Below are 18,500 nucleotides of genomic sequence, written 5' to 3' on the forward strand. Positions count from 1 at the left end.
GAGCTCAATTTTGCAGAATCTGATGACACCTGCCCCAGAGGGGAGCTATGTGGCTCATAGAGGCAATCCAACAGTGTGCTCATTAATGTGGCTTTCTCTTTGATGGATTGCATTTCTTTTTCCCTATTATCTCTGCATCTTTGCTAGGTCAAGAGGAAGAGAGACTGGCCCTAGAAACCGCAATGATGTATGGGGCTAAAAAACAGGTCAACACAGAAGGCATCATCAAGCCGAGGTCTGACGTGGACATGGACTTTGAAGTGGAAAATGCCGTGCTGGGAAAAGACTTCAAGGTCACCATCACCTTCCAGAACAATAGCCCCAATCACTACAGCGTCTCAGCCTATCTCTCAGGCAACATCATCTTCTACACCGGGGTCTCCACAGCAGAATTCAAGAAGGAGACATTCGACGTGAGGCTGGATCCCTTGTCCTGTAAGCTAACAAGGGGGGCTCTTCTCTCCGGGACTCTCATCTGCCTCCCTATCTAGCTCAGTGCTGACACTCACTAATGACATTTTGTCAGAATTAAAAGTGCTGCCCACACACAGGAGTGTGAAGAGAAAACCCACTTCTAGAGAGGCCTCCACTTGACTTCATATCTCACGCATGCAAGTGAACACTGAAATTTTCAAAGCCTAGAGCCCCATGAGGGAAAATTACGTGTGGGCTGAGGACCTGAAGCATCTGCACCCCCCGGGAGCTGGTGGGAAATGCAGACTCCCTGGCCCCACCCCAGATCTGTGGGATCGGGATCTCAAGGGGATTGGGATGCATGGGGAAGTCTGTGATACACACACCCCTCAGAAAGCTGGACCTCTGTGAGTGTCTCTCTTCCCAAGTCAGGAAGGGCTTTTGGGTTCTGTGCAGAAGGAATGATGTGTTCTGCTTTACCATTTGGAAGGCAGGGGCATCTAAGCTGTGCATATAGGCTGTTTCTAAAAGATGATCTGTCTGATGCACAGGGACAGAGGAGAGCCCACCCTTGGGAGAGGAGACTGGAGATTCAACATGTGTGTCCAGGAGCCTCTGAAGGGTTTTTCTTTCTTTATCAACCCTCATGGGACCCCTTTCTCACCTCCCTTATATACATGCCCTCCCAAAGCATCTTCTTTACTATAAGAGTTCAGAATATTTTAAGCTGGATTGGGTCAATATGCTACAGCTTACCTTAGGGATTGCAGTTTCCACCCGTCCACATTCCTTGGGTTGCTAGTATTGAGGGGGCACAAACCACTAGACAAAATGAGCCAATCAGAAAACCTGGTCTCCAGGCAGAACATGTCAAGTTAGACAGAGCAGGTTGGAAAGGATGAAACACATCAGGGCCTCAGATTTCTGTGAACCTAATGTGTGACACAGAAATAGAAAAAAAAGAAAAAGTATGAAATATACAAGTTTTACAAAGTTCATTCATCTCAAATGTTTTAGGCATTCTGGCTTCAGAAATTGCCCCAAGTCCCAGAGTACCCTGGGAGGTTTCAGAAAGATATTCCCAGAAAAATTAGCAACTACCCCTAAAAATCCTAATTCTGAGAAACCTACCCAAATTTGAGGAAGCAAATCTCCCTGGCCTCAGTAATGCGGCTAACAGTTATGAAATCACCATGGTATTGTCTTTGGAAACTGGAAGATCTAGCATTTTTCCTATCCCTAAAGGTGGGAGAGGTAATCCTGGCTTCTGCGTGAGAAGAGACGGTAGGGCCAAGGCCCACACTAGTTCGGATGCTGTCACAATAGTCCAGTGGGAGAAGGTGGTGGTCGTGAAAAGAGGTAGTGGGACGTTGTCAGGTCTGGGTTTGTTCTGAAGGTAGAGCCCAACGGCTTGGGTGGCATACTGGGCATGTGGTGTGAGAGAGGAGCATGTGAAAGAAACTAAATGAGAGAATATATGTGAAGTGCTTCATACATGGTAGGCTCTCAGTAAATAACTTGCAACATGTTTACATTTGGGGAAAGTGAAACTGGAATTATGTGTTGATATGTTCAAGGCCACACAGAGCAATTAGAGGCCAAACAGGTCACAGAAGTCAGGTCCCATTCAGGCAATGGTAGTGAGCTGGGGCTAACCACGGGTCCGACAGCCCAGGAACTGTTCTGTACCCAAGCTCCCACCACCCGGAATCTAGCTGCCACTCCCTCCCCAGGCAGGGAACTCCATGCCATCATTTTCCCACCACATGGGGGTTCCATCTCTCAGTCTCCTTGCCTTCTCTCCCTCATACAATGAAGTAAGGAGCTTATAGAGTGAGAAGGCTGGAATGGCATGACAGATTAGCCCTCTCAGTCATGGATCCAGATACTGCTGATCAAATCTAAGACACAGGACCCACCTGCTCAGCCCACCCCAAGGCTTGTCCTGAATAGCTTGAAGGCAGTTGGAGACTGCTTCCTGCTTTTCTCTGCAGGAAGGTGGCATTAAATTGCATATTGCAGTCTAAAATAAATTGCAACCTATTGCAAAAAGTCACAAGATTCTAGACCTTGACCAAGCAGGTCAGAGTTCCTAGGAGGCTTTATTGCAAAGAAAGTTTTCCAAGCAGGATGGGACGCATACTTTCCAGATTGATGAGTAAGGCTGATAGAATCAGCCTGCGGGATTTGAATAACTTAAACCTTCTAGTACCTTCAAAGGTGCTATCATTTCCACTTGGCTATATTTAGTTTTCTTTGCTTTTTGGAAAAGAGATGAGGCAGCTCCAGTCTGTGGCTCCCTTGGCCTTCCCCAGATACCGTAAATGATATTGGCAGGGTCCCAGCTCCACCACTCACAGAATGAAAATCTATTCTTCTTTCTCTTGCCATGTTTAATAAACTTTATCTAGAACAATTTCTTGTGCAATGGGAAAACATAGCACTTACATAACGTACTATTTCAGGAGCACTGTTCTCTTGGGCTTGGAAGAACAGCCCAGTTTCTTTAGTGCTATGATTTAGAGAATGTTCTACCTTGGAGAATAAAGGGGATCCTGATGCTGCCATTACAAAGGCAGCAAAAGCCTCTGTAAAGACTGGTAGAAAGAAGTCAGGCACATCCCACCAGCCTAAAGGAACCTAGCAGTCAAACACAGACCTCCAGAAACAGCCAGAGGTAGGAGGTAGTCCATTTTTGTATTAACACTGATGGCAGCCAGAGGCAAAATGCATCTTCAAGGCCTGTCACCTTGCCACTCCATCTATCCAAATCTGGGAAGTGAAAAATAGACCCCAGGTGCTCCTCTGAGGTTGTAACCAACTGAGGGACAGAGTCTTATGTATCTGGAGAATGAATGGCAAGGGGAGCCGCGGAAGAAGCAGGGTCCAGGCTCAGGCCCAAAGAAGGCAGTAGGAGAGGGTCATTCAAAAAGGCAGCCTCTGAGGACCAAGGTCAAGGCAGGGTCATAGGTTCAAAAGGGTGACTCTGAATGGAAAAGGACTGCCTAGCAATCAAGCCAAGCTATTTAGTCCTTGTCTAGATGGACCAATCCACCTAATATCTCTGCACAGCCTAGGGCCGGGCTTCTTGGCCAAGGCACCAAATTGCCATTCCAGGCTGGATAATTGTCGTGGGGGCTGTCCTGTGTACTGTAGTATATTTAGCAGCATCCTTGGCCTCTGTCTACTAGATGCCAGTAGCAATCCCTAGTTTTGACAAAATTTCACAAAATTGTCTCCAGACATTACCCAACATCCCCTGGGGAGTGAGGCGCAACATTGCTGGCAACCACTGGTCTAGGCTGGCCAACCTTTGCCAGGAATTAAGTAGGGTCTGGTGTGCAGGAGTTTCATTCTTCAAACTGAGACTTTCCTAAGTCCACGCTGACTGCCCTAACTCTGTCTGGGATCTTCTCAAGCTGGGGTGGAGCAGAGAAGCTGTGTGTATAACAAGCTCCAGGCGATGACGCTGCTGGTCTGGGACCACACGTGGAGCAGCAAGCACCTGTGTTGAAGGGTGTACCTTCCACTTGAACCAAGGTTTCTACAGGGCTGGTTCTGGGGGGCTAGTCCCCTGGTTGTTAGAGCTGTGCTCCTCAACCCTGGCTGCACAGTCGAGTCAGCTGCAGAGCTTTTACAATGCCTGGGCCGCAGCCTCCAAGATTCGGATTTAATTGGTTTGGGGTGGGATCCAGCAGAGCAGATATTTAAGTGTCTCCACGTGGCTGGGATGTGGAGCCAAGACTCGGAGCTCTTCAGCCAGAGGGCCAGAGGCTCAGCACCTACTCACCTGTGAAGATTTGCGCATGGCCTGATACACCCTCGCCTGTGGGCCCACAATGCAGGAGGCCCTCCGGTGCCCCACGCTTGCCCCCACGCAGCATGCTACCCTCATTCTAGGACAGGGGATCATTGTGGAGGGCAACAGTGAACCACCCTCTGCCCTTTAAACTATCAACTCTGGGACTTCTGTCCTTCACTGACTTCCACAAGGAGGAGGACTCTTTGGCAGAAGGCAGACACTGGGCAGGGAAGCGGTGGTGGAGACTTTCTATTCCAGGAATGTTTTCGCACCTGTGTTCAGAGCATGGGGGATGGAGACCAGAGTCACCCATTTCCCTGCTGGGCATGCTGGCTAATAACAGCACTAGCACCAGGCTCACACCAGCCGGCTGCGCCGCGGCCCAGACTCAGCCTGCGGAAGCCCTGCCCATTGCTCTCTAGAACGCTGGGCTGTGGGAAATGGCAGCAGGCAATGCAGCCAAACAGGGCCTCCCTGCTGTGGTCAGAGCCACGGGACAGAATCCCTGCCCTTAGCCCAGATGGTGAGCAGAGGGGGAGCCAGAACCACTCCCCATCCTCAGACGTCATCCTCCCTCAACACCTAAAAGCCAGCGTCAGTGCCCTGAGGTAACAGGCATTTGCACAGAGGAGAGGGGGTGGGAGAAAGTTGAATGCCTCAGGTGAAAACTGGTTTCAACAGCTTCTTTCTCTTAAATAGAAAAATCATGTCAGGCTAGTACAGAAAAATTTGGAAAGGACAATGTGGGGTGCTACAAGGAAGAGATCTAGGTGGTTGACAGTCTTGCTCAAGCATAGCCCATGGTCTGCATGAGACGTCTCTCCTGGTTCTCACTGCACAAGGAGACAGCGCATGGGACAATGGCCTTGGACCTCCCCCTCCACATCTGCCATCCCGGGACCTGCCCGCCCAAATCAAAGCAGGTGCAGTGAAAACCCCTTGTCCTTGGTGGTTCTGAGCATCTTTGTCACGGTGTTTCATTTTACTAATGCAAAAGCACTGTTTGGAAAATTTCACACATTTTCTCTAGAAAGGCTTTACTGCATATTAAATTTCCAACACATTCTTTCTTTTCCCAAAAGCAAGAGAGTTTGTCCTGATGGACGCCCTGTTCCATTTGCTCCTCACCTATGCTGGGTTCCTGCAGGATGCTCTGCCATTGTGGAAAAGATGGGGGCACTTGGGGAAAGCTGAGCAGATCCCCCCTCAGGTCTTGATGCCCCGCATGTTTGTTTTCCCTCTTGCCAGTCAAGAGAGAGGAGGTGCTGGTCAGAGCAGGCGAGTACATGGGCCAGCTGCTGGAACAAGCATCCTTGCACTTCTTCGTCACAGCCCGCGTCAACGAGACCAAGAATGTTCTGGCCAAGCAGAAGTCCACTGTGCTGATGATCCCCACGGTCATCATCCAGGTCAGTTCCAGCACCTCAGACAAGGTAGAAAGGCAAGCTTCTTGATTAGACACCCAGGCTTAGCATGTGTGTGAGAGAGAGATTGTGTGTCCTGCTCAAAAAAAAGAAGAAGGAAAACGGAGCTAGGATCTTCCTGTTCTTTGAAAGAAGTAAACCACCCTATAAATAGACATGCACATATAACATTTTCTCTCCTCTCCAGATTTAAATATATAGATGTGGCTGCAGATATAAAAATAACCTGTGTATATAAACACACTTGTGGAGGAAGATAGAGATGTGCAATAGATACAGATACTTAGAACTTTCAGTGCCTCCAGAGCAGAGTGGGTCAGGCGTGGCATAAGATGGGGACCGCCTGGATGGCCTCTCACCTGCATTTTGGACAGTACTATTGTTCACTGAGATATAAATGTTTATAGTAAATGTCACAATTTACTGTATACAATATGCAAACAGAAATGTCAACCTGATGGTAATGACTCTTTATATATGTATACAACTTGCAACCACAGCCAGGTGAACATAGAGAGGATTCCAACATCCCAGAAGGCTCCCTCCTGCCCCTTCCCCATCACCAAAATAACCACATTTCTGACTTCTGTCACCAAATGGTTTTTGCCTGTTTAGCTGGTAGCTTTAATAGTGTCCCCTCACTTACCACCAGAAATCTCTGCCCAAATGTTTCATTTGGAGGAATTTGGCAGAGGAGGACTGAAGATGGGTGGGAACAGAAGACAGAGGTGGTAGCCTGCATGCCCCCATGTTTCAGGAGTCTGTAAGCGTCTGTAAGCACATCTCTGGGTCACCTTCATGCCTCCACAGGGCACCTGGGGGCTGACAGCATAGTCAGCCTTGTCCAGGGCTTAGAGACCTTCCCAGGTCATTGGAGAACCTTTTTCTTGAAGTGATGAAGAATGATTAGCACAGATCCTAAGCTGCCTTCCTCACAAGTGATAGATAAATCCAAGTTTTACAAAGTCTCATATTTTAGATGCTGGCAGAGGTAGGGGGTGTCATGGTCAGGGAGGAAACGCATGTTTTGCGTCTTATGAATCATGTGCCGTGAGTCATCTGTAATACTAATAACTGTTGGGTAGCATTCAAAATGGCCACTTACATTGGGCCTAGTGCTGTGGGGTGGATGCCATACAATCCATCCCCCAATGACGAGGCTCCCCCAAACTCAGATAGGCAGTGCCTGTGGAGGAGACAAGCCAGGCCTTTCCTCTCTAGAAAGGCCTAAATCATCACATCTCTTGGGCTCCTTTGCCCCAGGGGTCCGCCAAGGCCCATCATGGCAGCATCTCTGTACATGAAGCCTTAAGGGACAGAGTGAAACAGAGCGTGTGGCTCTGCGGGCAGAACTGGAGACAAGTGCAGACAGACAGGTGGCACGGAGGCTCCTCCAGAAGTCCCTTCAATCCCGAGAGAACGTGATCTTAGGAACATAAGGTACTGGCACTGCTGAGCAGGGCGGCCTGCTCACCACCCATGGGCTCACGGCTGGCTCTCCCTGTGCTATGCGGGGGTCCCCGGTGGAGCACCCGTTCCCACTCTCACCCATGAACTCAACCTGGGAACCTTTCCCGCCAAAGGCCAGACCTAACTGCACCACTGCTCATAAACAGGATGTATAATGGAAATTAAGAGCTTTCATCTTATAGACATTATTCACTTGGAGGATTATTTGTTAGTCATCTTCTGGGTTTACTTAAAGAAGAGCTTAGTTCCCAAGGGCCAGAGTCAAAATACCTTCTCCCGCGAGTTGAGTGACCTGGACAGGGAGGGTGTACTTTAAAAAGAGACGTGGTGTTTTGTTTTTTTTAAATTCTTATTTCCATAAAGGTACCAGGAATGCTGTTCCTGGAGAAAGCTTATTTAGAGGCAGGGCCACTAGACTAGGACTCAACAGGAGAGAAATAGAAAGTCTGGCTTCTGCCCAGTGCCACAGTTGTTCAGGAAAGGAGGCGGGACCGTCCTCATGTGAACTGTCCCTTAATGACTAAGCCCGTCAGCCGTATCAACCTCAACAGTAGCTAACCAACATTAGCTAAATCTGGGCAGGCAGAGAGGGAATCCTGGGTAAAGCACCTCACACTCCGGAAGCCGCCCTGGTGTCCCCGAAGGCTGCAGGAGGCCCTGGTTCCTGAGACTCTGTCTGATGGGCTGGGCACCTGGGATGCTGCTTAGCCTACTGAAGAAGTGAAACGCAGAGCTGTGGCATCAAGGTGGCAGTCTCCGTCCTGACAGTGACCAAGGGAGGGAAAGAGCACATAGAGAACAGGCCGAGTGGGAGAAGCAGGCACGAGAGGAGAAAGAAAACGTCACACTGAAATGTTACACAGGCGACCTCAGGGAGCAGAGTCACATAAATGGCATAAAACAGGCATTGGAGAGGGAACTAAATGCAGTGAAAGTACTAAAGCACAGTGGCTCAGGGGTCCAGAATTACCTAGGACACACGTCCTGAAGCTCTGGGAAAATGCCAGACCCGTTGGCCATCTCCTTGAGCCCAGCTGACAGGAGCTCTCAAGGTTGCTGCAATGACTGTGCGGGCACAGCACATGGTGGGGCTGGGTGGGAGACAGAGGGTTGCGAGGACGTGACCCCCAGCCCTTACGACAGGAGGAGGGAGGAGGCCAGCGCCTGGTGGTGTGGATGAGAGCAGCTCTAAGTTACTGAGCCTTCTACTGTCATGCTTCTCTCATATTATCTTATTTTGTCCTCCCTACCATTCCACGAGGTGGGTGGTGTTGTAATCTCATTGAACAGATGAGAAAACTGAGGATCAGAGAGGGCAATGCCTGTAGCACAGTGGGCTCTGAGTTCAAAGCCTATTTTCTTGACTTTATAACTGTGTGACCTCTCTTAACTTCTGCTTCTCGTCCGTAATAGCAAGATAATGGCAATACTTACTTCATAGGTTTGTCGTGAGCATATGAGTTACCCCGTGCCCGACCAGCGGTAAACACGGAGCGGATGTCAGTTGCTGTGACTGTTGCTATTACAGCTGTTCCTAAGCCACTTGATCATGTGCCTGATAAGGGAAGGAGGGACACTTCCAACCCAGGCCTTTCTGACTTGGAAGTCAGTGCACATGGCCACTAGGCTATACTACTGTCACACTACTTTACAGAAAGTAGGAGATGGAGACACCTTAATAAAGGGTCTGTTTTTTCAAGAGAGGTGAGATCCCATGAGTTTGAGTGGAGTGAAGGAAGGCTGTAGAATAACAGATGACCCTCATGGATAACATTTCAAGCAGTAGAGATGGATGAGGAGACCACTCCAGATCCTAGGAAAACATAGGAGCAGGGCGGGGGCAAGGTGGGTGGCAGGTGTGGGGAGCAGCCAGAAGCCTGCCCTGGCTGGAGTCCAGGCTGGGAGCAGAGGACTAGTGAAGATAAACCCAGCGAGGCAGGATGGGAGCTCTGTAATGGACTCTGAACAGCAGGTCCAGTGAAGATTCAGGAGCGTGAATGTAAGGCTATTGTCATCTCTGCCCTTCCAAGAATTAGAACCCCTTTTCTTTCTCCCTTTTCTTCAAAGCCTTTGCCCAAAGCACTGTCTTCTGGGAGTCCCCAGCTCAGCCTTGGGACTGCAGATGCCTAGCAGCCAGTTTGCCACCATTCTCACCTAGCTCCCTTCTTAGAACACAGGGAGGACAACCTGCAGCAGCACTGGGCCCACCTAGCTGAGTCCCCACCCGAACGGCTAGGCCAGCGGACACCTCCCTGCATCTGAACGGATCTGGTCCGGGATTGCGTTCATCCCTGTGATGGTAAAGACAGCGACTGCGTTAAGCTGTGCTCTCAGTTAACTATTCCCAGCACCCACCACGCATGAGTCACCGTGTGTGAACGTCATATGGAAAATGGCAGGGAGACATACTCATTAAACTTTAATGAGCACACATCTCTTTCCCATGCTATCAAAATATTTTGATGAGAAAAGTGTATTTTATTAAAATCAGACCTAGAATTTTTCTCTGCCTTCCCATGTGTTGATTGTTGTAAGATGCTTTAAGTCAGAAAAAGACTCTTTAGCATTCTGGTTTTTAATCAACAGCTATTTTTTGGGAGACGGTGGGGGGCAACAGAGGGAATACAGCTGGTCTCCAGGCTAGAGGCACAGGGTGTCTGGGATCTGTGGTGTGGAGCCTGGGAACATCGTTCTGGTGGGTTTTCTCATTCTTAGTAATGAAGGTTTCACAGTTTTCTTGACATCATCCAAGTCAACTAGAGTGAGACTACCAGGAGGGGCCCTTCAGCCTCTTCTGTAGAGATGCATAGTAGTTTAGATGGCTGGAGTTGGACCTTCTAGCTTCATCATCTTATCTGGGCTTCTTTTAGGTAATTCCTCAACCCCCTTCATATGTAAAATGGGACCAGCAATAGTACTGACCCGGCTGGGTTGCTGGGGGGGACCAGTGAAATACCCATGTAAAGAGCTTAGCATGATACTTTGGCCACGGGGAGAGCTTCCACTCCCCATGCCTAGCAACCCTTGTTTTCTCTTCTCCTCCTCCTTCTCTCTGTCTCTGTCTCTGCCTTTCTCTCTCACACACACATTCCCTCTCTCTGAAACTGTGTCCCCTTTTGCTGAATGAATAACATCCTGACAATTGTTATACTACTCCTACGATTGATTATAGTCACATGTAGAACTCAGCGTTACGAGAAGTAACATCGGTCATGTCTGTGAGAATGCTTAGCCTGTGCCAGGACCTGGCTGTTGCTGCTAAGTGACCCTTCCTCCCTGCCTAGTCCCACTGATGCCTGTAAATCCAGCAGTCACACCCCAGAGAGTCACTCAGGACAGTGTGTGGGCCTCTGGCCTGAAGCGAATGTAGCCCTCACCTGGTGGCACTGAATCTGACTGCTGGGTGTTGAGTGTGTGACCTGCTTCTCGTGGGAGCCACTCCTGCAGAGCCCACGGGTGTCTGAGGGGGGAGAGAAGGGGCATTCACATGCTCCTCAGGTGACCTCCAGCCAGTACCTGGGAAATAAACTCTTCTGAGGGCCATCCCAAAGCTGCTCTTTAGCATTTTCATGGGGAACAAATCCTGCAGCCTTTGCAGAACATCATGGAACACCAGTACAACTAATTTTCCAATTTGAACGAGGAACAATTTTGCTAAGAGAAGATACAAGCAATGGTATTATGTATATGATTTTTAAAATTTACAACAGTGAACAAACAAGTGCCTCCAAACTTAAAAAAAAATCTTTTTTAAACATTTAAAATGAGAACTGACTGTTTCCTAATTTTTTTAAACATGCATTTTAGGGTCCTTGCTGCCTCCCGCTAGGTTCCCCTAAGTTCGGCAACAGTCTGAACAAGTGATAAATATGATTTTAACATGCATTTGCTCCTTACTTGTTTGATCTGTTGGCTGAAAGAATTTTCTAGTATTTAGTCATCCTTTTTCAAGTCATTCATTCATTATTCCTTCATTTGTTCAATTCATTCAATAAATAGTTACTTGGTGCCCACTCTGTAAATAAGGTGTAGCAAATGCTTCAAAAAACTATGGGAGAAAACCTCAACATTGAGAACATTTTTATGGACTTTTCTTTGAGATGGGGGAAGGCTACTGATTTTCCTCTTAGCAGTGGCCTCCCAGGCCAGCTCTGCATTAGCCAGGGTCAACCACACCACATATAGGGCTTAGAAAAAGGGGGAATTCACAGACATCAACAAGCAGAATCTTGGCATGAGGGGCCACTGACCAGCCAGGCCTCAGCACCCTGCACTTGCAGCAGTGAGCATAACACAGGCCACGGAAACGACCCTGCTGAACCCCCAGGGGTGTGCTGGAACCCTCCTCTGGGCGGAGCCGAGGCCTACTCTACATTTGTGCACACTCTGCCCAACCCAGGGGTGGAGGAGGCCAAGTCTAGCCCACTCAGCACTCGCCAAGCCCTTCAGGGAGCTGCACCCACCCCAGCAAGGGGTGCCCCTTCCTAATGCATAGGTGCATCAGGCCCAGGTCCCTTCTGACTGTCCTGGTTTTGCTGTGTTCTCACTGGCACCCACAGCACTTACTGAGGCTCAGTGCAGAATCCTCTTCATTCCCCTTCTGCTCCTATTTCCACCAGAGAAGAGCCAGGCCGGGAAGATTGCTGTGATGGGTGCCTGGGCCCTGCTCCTCTAACAAGCCGATTCATAGACATTTACTCAGGAGGAAGGGTGAGAAGTGGGGAAACCACGTAAGGGTGACAGCCCCTGGGTAAATTGTGAGATGTAACTCTAGTTTTGTTTTGTACTGTGACAGCCTAAATAACTGAAACTTTCCATTAAGGAGAAAAAATGAAGACAAAGACTGTGTTCTAATTACCCGTTGATGCCTGGGCCACTCTCCCTCCCATGTCTCCAGCGGAGCCCATCTCTCCCTTCAGCCTCCCTTGGGCTCTGTGACGCCTCCCAGTCCCTGTCTCCAGCTCTCCGTCGCTGCCCCGCCCGTCTCCACAGCCCTTCAGGGGAATGTGGGGCAGGGCTGGGAGGTGGCTTCTCCACTTCCCTTCAAAAAGTGTTGGAGGTGGCTTCCTGCTTCTCTCCTTTGTGGCTCTCTTCTTGTTCTGAGAAACCGAATCACATCATTTTTCCATGAGGAGCTCATAGATGAGAAGGTTCTCATGGTCCCCTGGCAACATTTCCCCCCTTCTCAACAGTATTTAGTTTCAATAAATGCTATGTTTCAGATGCTCTGCCAGATCATTTCACATGTAATATCACACTGAATCCTCCCAATAATCATGTAAGAAACCAAGTCCCAGAGAGTTCAAACGACTTGGCCCAAGGACACGCAGTGGCAGTCCCTGCTTTTGAGACCCTGAGTCCATCATGCTTTCTCTGCAGCTTCCCTGAAATGCAGTCACTCTCTGCGACCAAGCCACGGTACTTAGGCCTCTCAGCACTGTGCTAAGCCACTTGTGGAGAAAAACAAAGAAAAAGCTGTATACGTTTGTCCCCATCATGGGGGCTCTACGTGAAGCCTTTTTTATTCCCTGGGGGTCCCAGTGGGGCACCACCAGCCCTGGCTCTACCTGGTTGGGTAGCTGACTCTCCATCCATTCACGGTTGTTGGTCACAGAGGAGCAGGTAATGGGTGGACTCCATTGGCCCAGAGAGCATAGCCCGGACGAGGTCTGTGAGTGAGCCCACCACTCTGAAATGCACACACCCATCTCTCTGCTCAGCACATTTGACGATGAAAATGAGAAATCACTGCTAACTGGGGTATCTAAAATGTAATTTTGTCTATACATTTCTTGTTTGCTATTTTTAATCTTTAAAAGAAATACACATATTAAGTAAACCATCAAGAATAACAAATTTCATCTACTTATTGTATTATCCTACTCTGTTTGGGCTACTGGTTATTTTTTTAAATTATATCTCTATCTTTACCCTAAACAGAAATTTCTATTATCACCAAGTAATATAATATATTAAGGCCCCAATGCTACCTTGTCACATTATACTCTGGCATAAGAATCTAATTCTTTTTCCATAAAGTCAAAAAGAAAGAGTTGGGTTGTATATATGTTTTAGAATTTAGTTCAGGGTCAATCATAATCATTGTGCTCAGCTGGTATTTTAGTGATAACATAAGGTAATACTACAAAGGATTCTTCAGTAAATTTCAGAAAATAAAGAAGCTATTTCAAGCTGGGGGAAAATGTTACAATTTTTGTCTCTCTGCTGTCAGAGACGAGAGTGTAAGTAGTGTTTAAAGATGAGTGTTTTGGAGTCAGAAATACCAAGATTCATCCCTGGGTTCTACCAACTTACTAGCTCTATAAATTTGGGCATTTTGTTTATCTTCTAAATTTCATGTGAACAGAATAGATATAATGAAAATGTCTACCCACCAAGGCATAGAGCTGTAGGATTAAATAAAATAATGTAAATAAAATGATTAGCACAATGTCTACATTACTAAATAAACACTGAGGAAAATGTAACTTTCTATTATTGTTATTATTAATCAGAGTCAGTATAGGGGTGTGGTTAAGCAATGACTCTGGCACCAGGCTGTCTGCATTTAAATCTCACTTTCCCAACTTATTTGTGTGAACTTCAACAAGTTATTTACCTTCCCTGTGCCTCGGTTTCCTCATCTGTAAAAAAGAGACTCAGCATCTACCTCATAGGGTTGTGAGGATTAAATGAGTTAATATAAGCAAATCACTTAACAGCATTGTCCAATAGAACTTTCTATGATTATGGGAATATTCTAAATCTGCACTGCCCAATACGATAGCCAGCAGCCACATGTTGTTATTGAGTACTTGCAATGTGACTAGTACAACTAAGGACCTGAATTTGTAATTTAATTAATTCAAATTTAAATAGTCACATGTGGCTAGTGGCTACCATATTGGACAGTGCAGACTTAGAACACTGCCTGTCATAAAATGCTAGCATTATTTAGTAAATACTAAGGATGTTAACTGGATTCAGTGGTGGTGCTGGTGCTGGTGGGCATAGTTTACAAACCAGCAACTGCTTATTACCAGCAGTGACCATAGACAGGAGAGGAGAAAAAAATTCATTTTCTGGTAATATATGTAATGCAAAACTGACTGCACTTGAAGGACCATGAGGTGAACTAGTAAATCATGTGATTATGCTGCCAACCAGATTCAATCTTTTTCAAATTTTTGCTTCATTTCAGTTTCAATTTTGAATTCAGTTTACCTATTGTAAAGCACATACTCTGCGGATCAGATCTTTTGATTTCCTAAAAAGTAATTTCTTCCAAAAAATGTATGTATGTGTTAGTAGCTTTCTTGTTTAGCAAAGACTCATAATAGTTGCTTCTTATCATGAAATGGCACAAATGATAAGAATCATTTCAATGTATGTCAATATCGGTGAATGGTGTTTAACTTGGAAAATCATCATATTTTATGTCGATTTTTAAAAACAGGTATTTAATTTTTTAACTTTTTAACTTTACTTTTTTATCAAGGGACACCCAGTAAAATGCACGGATCTTACTGTAAAGCTTAATGCATTTTGACACATGTATTCACCCAAGTAACCATCACCCAGATCGAGATACCAAACCTTCTCACTAATTATTCCCCCTTCACCTATTTCACCTTTTCCCCATCTCTCTTGTGGCAACCACCAGTCTGTTTTCTGTGTCAATGAATCCATCTCAAAACAGATATTTTAAATGACATATTGAAAAAAATTACAGCCATCAAACACATGGAAAAGAATTTGATATTGCTGAATATGATGAACACTTTATCTTTTTCTGGTCTGAGTAATGGTGCCCTTCTCAGAAATGAATACACAGAAAAGTTTCTTCTTTATTTAACCTCCTCTGGATTACTGAAGGCCCCCTTTATTTATGAGAGCAAAGAAATCAGAAATATGTATGTTGACACAAAATTATTTTTACAGAATTAAAGAAAAGAGAGCAGTGCAGGTTTCTTAAAGTATTAGATTTGAACATTTTCACCCATGATAGGCATTTACAGATACCATGCATGGCACATCACTTAAATCAATATGGAATATGGAAATACTATGTGTATACTCCATTGTGCTCCAAAGAAGGGGGGAAATATTGCCCCCTGGATTCCCTAAGCAGAAAAAAATGATATTAAATATTGGGTAGGCTTTTCTATTTGGTTTTTTTGAGTTTCAAATGTTCATTATCATCTCCAGCCATCAGGGAAAAGAAGTTTAAATTTTGGGCACAGGAGACAAATGTCAGAAAAGGGACACTCAGTGTTCATTAATTGTAAAAGAAACCATCTACAACCGGAGAAGTGCTTGTTCCCTTCCTCACCCCACCTGCCTAGCCTTCTCCCTGCTCCAGTATCAGGGAAGGCTGGGCAGTATTCATACACCCATACCAGAAGCTAGTTACAGAGATGAAATCCCAAAGCGAACTGATTAGGTGTGACATGTGAAATTAGCTGAGGAAGCTTAATCTTCTAACTATATTCAGATCTAAAGCCCAGCCTTGAAGGCCCACACACATGGGCCAGCCTTGCAGATACTACATTTCCCCTGTCACTGTCATCGGTGACCTAGAAGGGTGCACTTTGCCTTCCACAGCACAGGAATGTTCCTGTGAAGCTAGCCTACCTGTGTGGAAGGGATTCCCAACCTGCAGCCCATAGGCCTGGGGAGGGCAGTGGCAGTTGGAGGGGGTGCTTGGACAGGGTTCATGCATCTGAGTAGTGTATATATATTGTATTTGTCACTACTTGGCATACAATCTGTGCTCTGTAGGTGACACCTATTGTAGTGACCATTGTGATCATCACCTGCTCCACCCCAATCCCTCTGAACTCAGCTCTCCATCCATCTCGCCTTAGGAAATGAGAATTTGAATATGTAATGAACATGGAGAACGGGTTGCAATTTTCATTTTTCTTCTAGATTTTTAAAATCCCATAGGCATAAATGCAGTCACAAACTATGTCTTAGAAGGTAAAGTCATAAAGATTTGTTCTTGACTAAAGTCAGAAAGCTAGAATCTTCTCTGGGCAGAGTCTTCTTCTTGGAAGAAAGACTCATTTCCACATGATTTTTCTGGTATTATATGCTGCTTAAGGAAATGGGGTATAATAATGGCTGGGTTGTTATATAGAAAACTCAGACAACCTATAAATTCCATGTTTAGGCAGACAACCTAATTTAACAAACATTTTCTCAGTACTGGCTAGGTATTGGAGTTGAAAGTGGGCTAAAATATAAGGTGAATAAAACAACCCTGAGGAACTCTACTCCAAAAAAGCATGAGCTACAATGTACAGAGCCTTTACCAGATGCCATGCTGTGTGTTAACTGCTTTATATGCATTATCTCATTCTATCCCATCTTATAAAGGAAGAACTATTATTATTATCTTGTTCTCAAGATACTTAGAGCTTCCATACATCCACCCATTTGGCATATAGATCTCCTAAACAAATAAGAAGATCTGACCCTTTCCAGCTCATTGCATTGGTGTAGGGAAAACATATAATTTCAAGCACAGCAAAAGAGCAAATAATAATAATAGCATTATATACAGATTACCCCAGAGGAATGTCAGTCCAGCTTTAGAGACAAAAATGTTTCAAAATGTTGAGTAAGTCACCTAAGTCCTCACTGCTAGCGAGTGTGGAAGCTGGCATTGAACTCTGGCCGTCTCATGTGATGCTTTGCCAAACACCAGATACTTCTGAGAGTTGTTAGGGCTCAACTCACTAACAAGGGGCTTTATGCTCCCCTGGACACAGATGTTATAGCTGCAGATGAAAAGTCTTTCTGTCTATTCTAGTGTGCAGATTCCTCTTCTTCAAGTTCAACTGTTAGGAGTCCCTCCTTGGACATATTTCTTTCTAGTGTGCCTTAAAGTGAGAAGGCACAGGCCCGCTGGAGCACCTTCTTCCTCTTGAACTCAGGAATCCGCCATGTCCTGGCAGGAAACTTGAGCCCTATCCATAAGCAGAGTTTATCTGGCTGCCCTTACCATGGGAATCTGTTGCTATACCTAATGCGCTTCCACTTCCTCCTGACAGAGAGCAGCTGGTGGTCACATTAGGCCTAATTAGGGTGGTTTCTATAATGAGGGAAAGAGTATGATTCTCATTAGTAATTTTCCATCTTGTTCTCAATAGATATCCCCCCAGTCAAAACGGTAAGGTAGTCTCATCATACTGGTGCCATTACCAAAAAATTACTATATTGTAGAACAGAAGCAAAAGTGAAGATAGTTAAGGACACAGGAGAGCAGAAAAAGGTATTCTGTGCCTCTAACGAGCCACATTCTCCCCCAATTTATTTCTCAGGTCCGTGGTGCTAAGGTGGTTGGCTCTGACATGGTTGTGACAGTTGAGTTCACCAATCCTTTAAAAGAAACTCTAAAAAATGTTTGGATATACCTGGACGGTCCAGGAGTGTTGAAACCAATGAGGAAGATGTTCCGGTAAGCACGGGGCAGGACAAGCGGGAAGGTGATGTGGGCGAGTGGACAGCTTTATCTCTATCTTTTCCAAACTTGTGTCAATCCCCAATGAACACACATGCGAAGCTGCTGCCTTCTTACTAGCCATTTCTACAAGGCATGGGACAAAGAAAGGGTTGGTATGACCAGCACTTCCATCATTTAAGCCTTAAAACCACCCTAAGAGCAGTGCCAAGGTTCAGACTCAGGATTCCACAACCCAAGGTTCAAGCATTTGCCATACTACCTCTCTGTCCATCAATTCTATTATTTATTGAGTACCCACTGTGTGGCAGAGATTATTTGAAAGATGTCCTTTCCATGGGTCCTTTCTTTCCAACACTGTCACCCAGATTTCACCAACCCAAGCACCCTCTAGAAGTATTACCTTCAGTAGAATCAACGTGAATCTAAAGAGTTCTAGACTTGGTTCCATATTCAGGGCACCAGTGACTACCCACAGTTCTGTGGTGATGCGAATGAAACTCGGCTGCTTCTACTCCGGCACCACTGGATTGTGCCACACGTTTCTCAGCTCCTGTGACTTCTACTGACAAACAGTGTCACCCAACAAGGCAGCCCATTCCATGGTCAGGCAGCTCTAATTACTAGGAAACAACTCCACCTGTGGAACATATCGAGTGTAACTCTCTTCTGGACCCAACACAGAATAAGGCCCATCTCTCTTCCACCTGCTGAACTGCAAATGTTTTCGAACAACTGTCACATCATCCTGAGTCTTGTCTCGACCTACCCTGACTTCATTCCTCTCCCTCCTAATGTAGTTTCAGCTCCCTCTCTCTCCCACAAAGTAAGTCCTATTTGTCAGTGCCCCTCTTAAGTGTGACACCCAGAATGGATCCCAATCTTTGAGGCTTATTACTTTCATTTCTACCACAAATAAGTC

At 46.1% G+C, this 18,500-nt stretch overlaps 1 protein-coding gene across 2 annotated transcripts in view; it reads left to right on the forward strand.

Moving 5' to 3' along the window:
• The window catches only part of F13A1 (coagulation factor XIII A chain), a 157,374-nt gene that overhangs the window by 133,292 nt on the left and 5,582 nt on the right, over window positions 1-18,500 (forward strand). The window contains exons 12-14 of one of the 2 annotated variants that reach the window (XM_036998363.2): window positions 148-435; window positions 5,465-5,625; window positions 17,439-17,575. In XM_036998363.2, the coding sequence (XP_036854258.2) occupies window positions 148-435; window positions 5,465-5,625; window positions 17,439-17,575 (586 nt within the window). Of the gene's footprint in view, window positions 1-147; window positions 436-5,464; window positions 5,626-9,177; window positions 9,519-17,438; window positions 17,576-18,500 lie in introns of those variants that run through there. The other variant, XM_073225174.1, reaches the window with a different exon arrangement.

The sequence above is a fragment of the Manis javanica genome, chromosome 16 (assembly GCF_040802235.1).
Source record: "Manis javanica isolate MJ-LG chromosome 16, MJ_LKY, whole genome shotgun sequence".
Taxonomy (NCBI): Eukaryota; Metazoa; Chordata; class Mammalia; order Pholidota; family Manidae; genus Manis; species Manis javanica.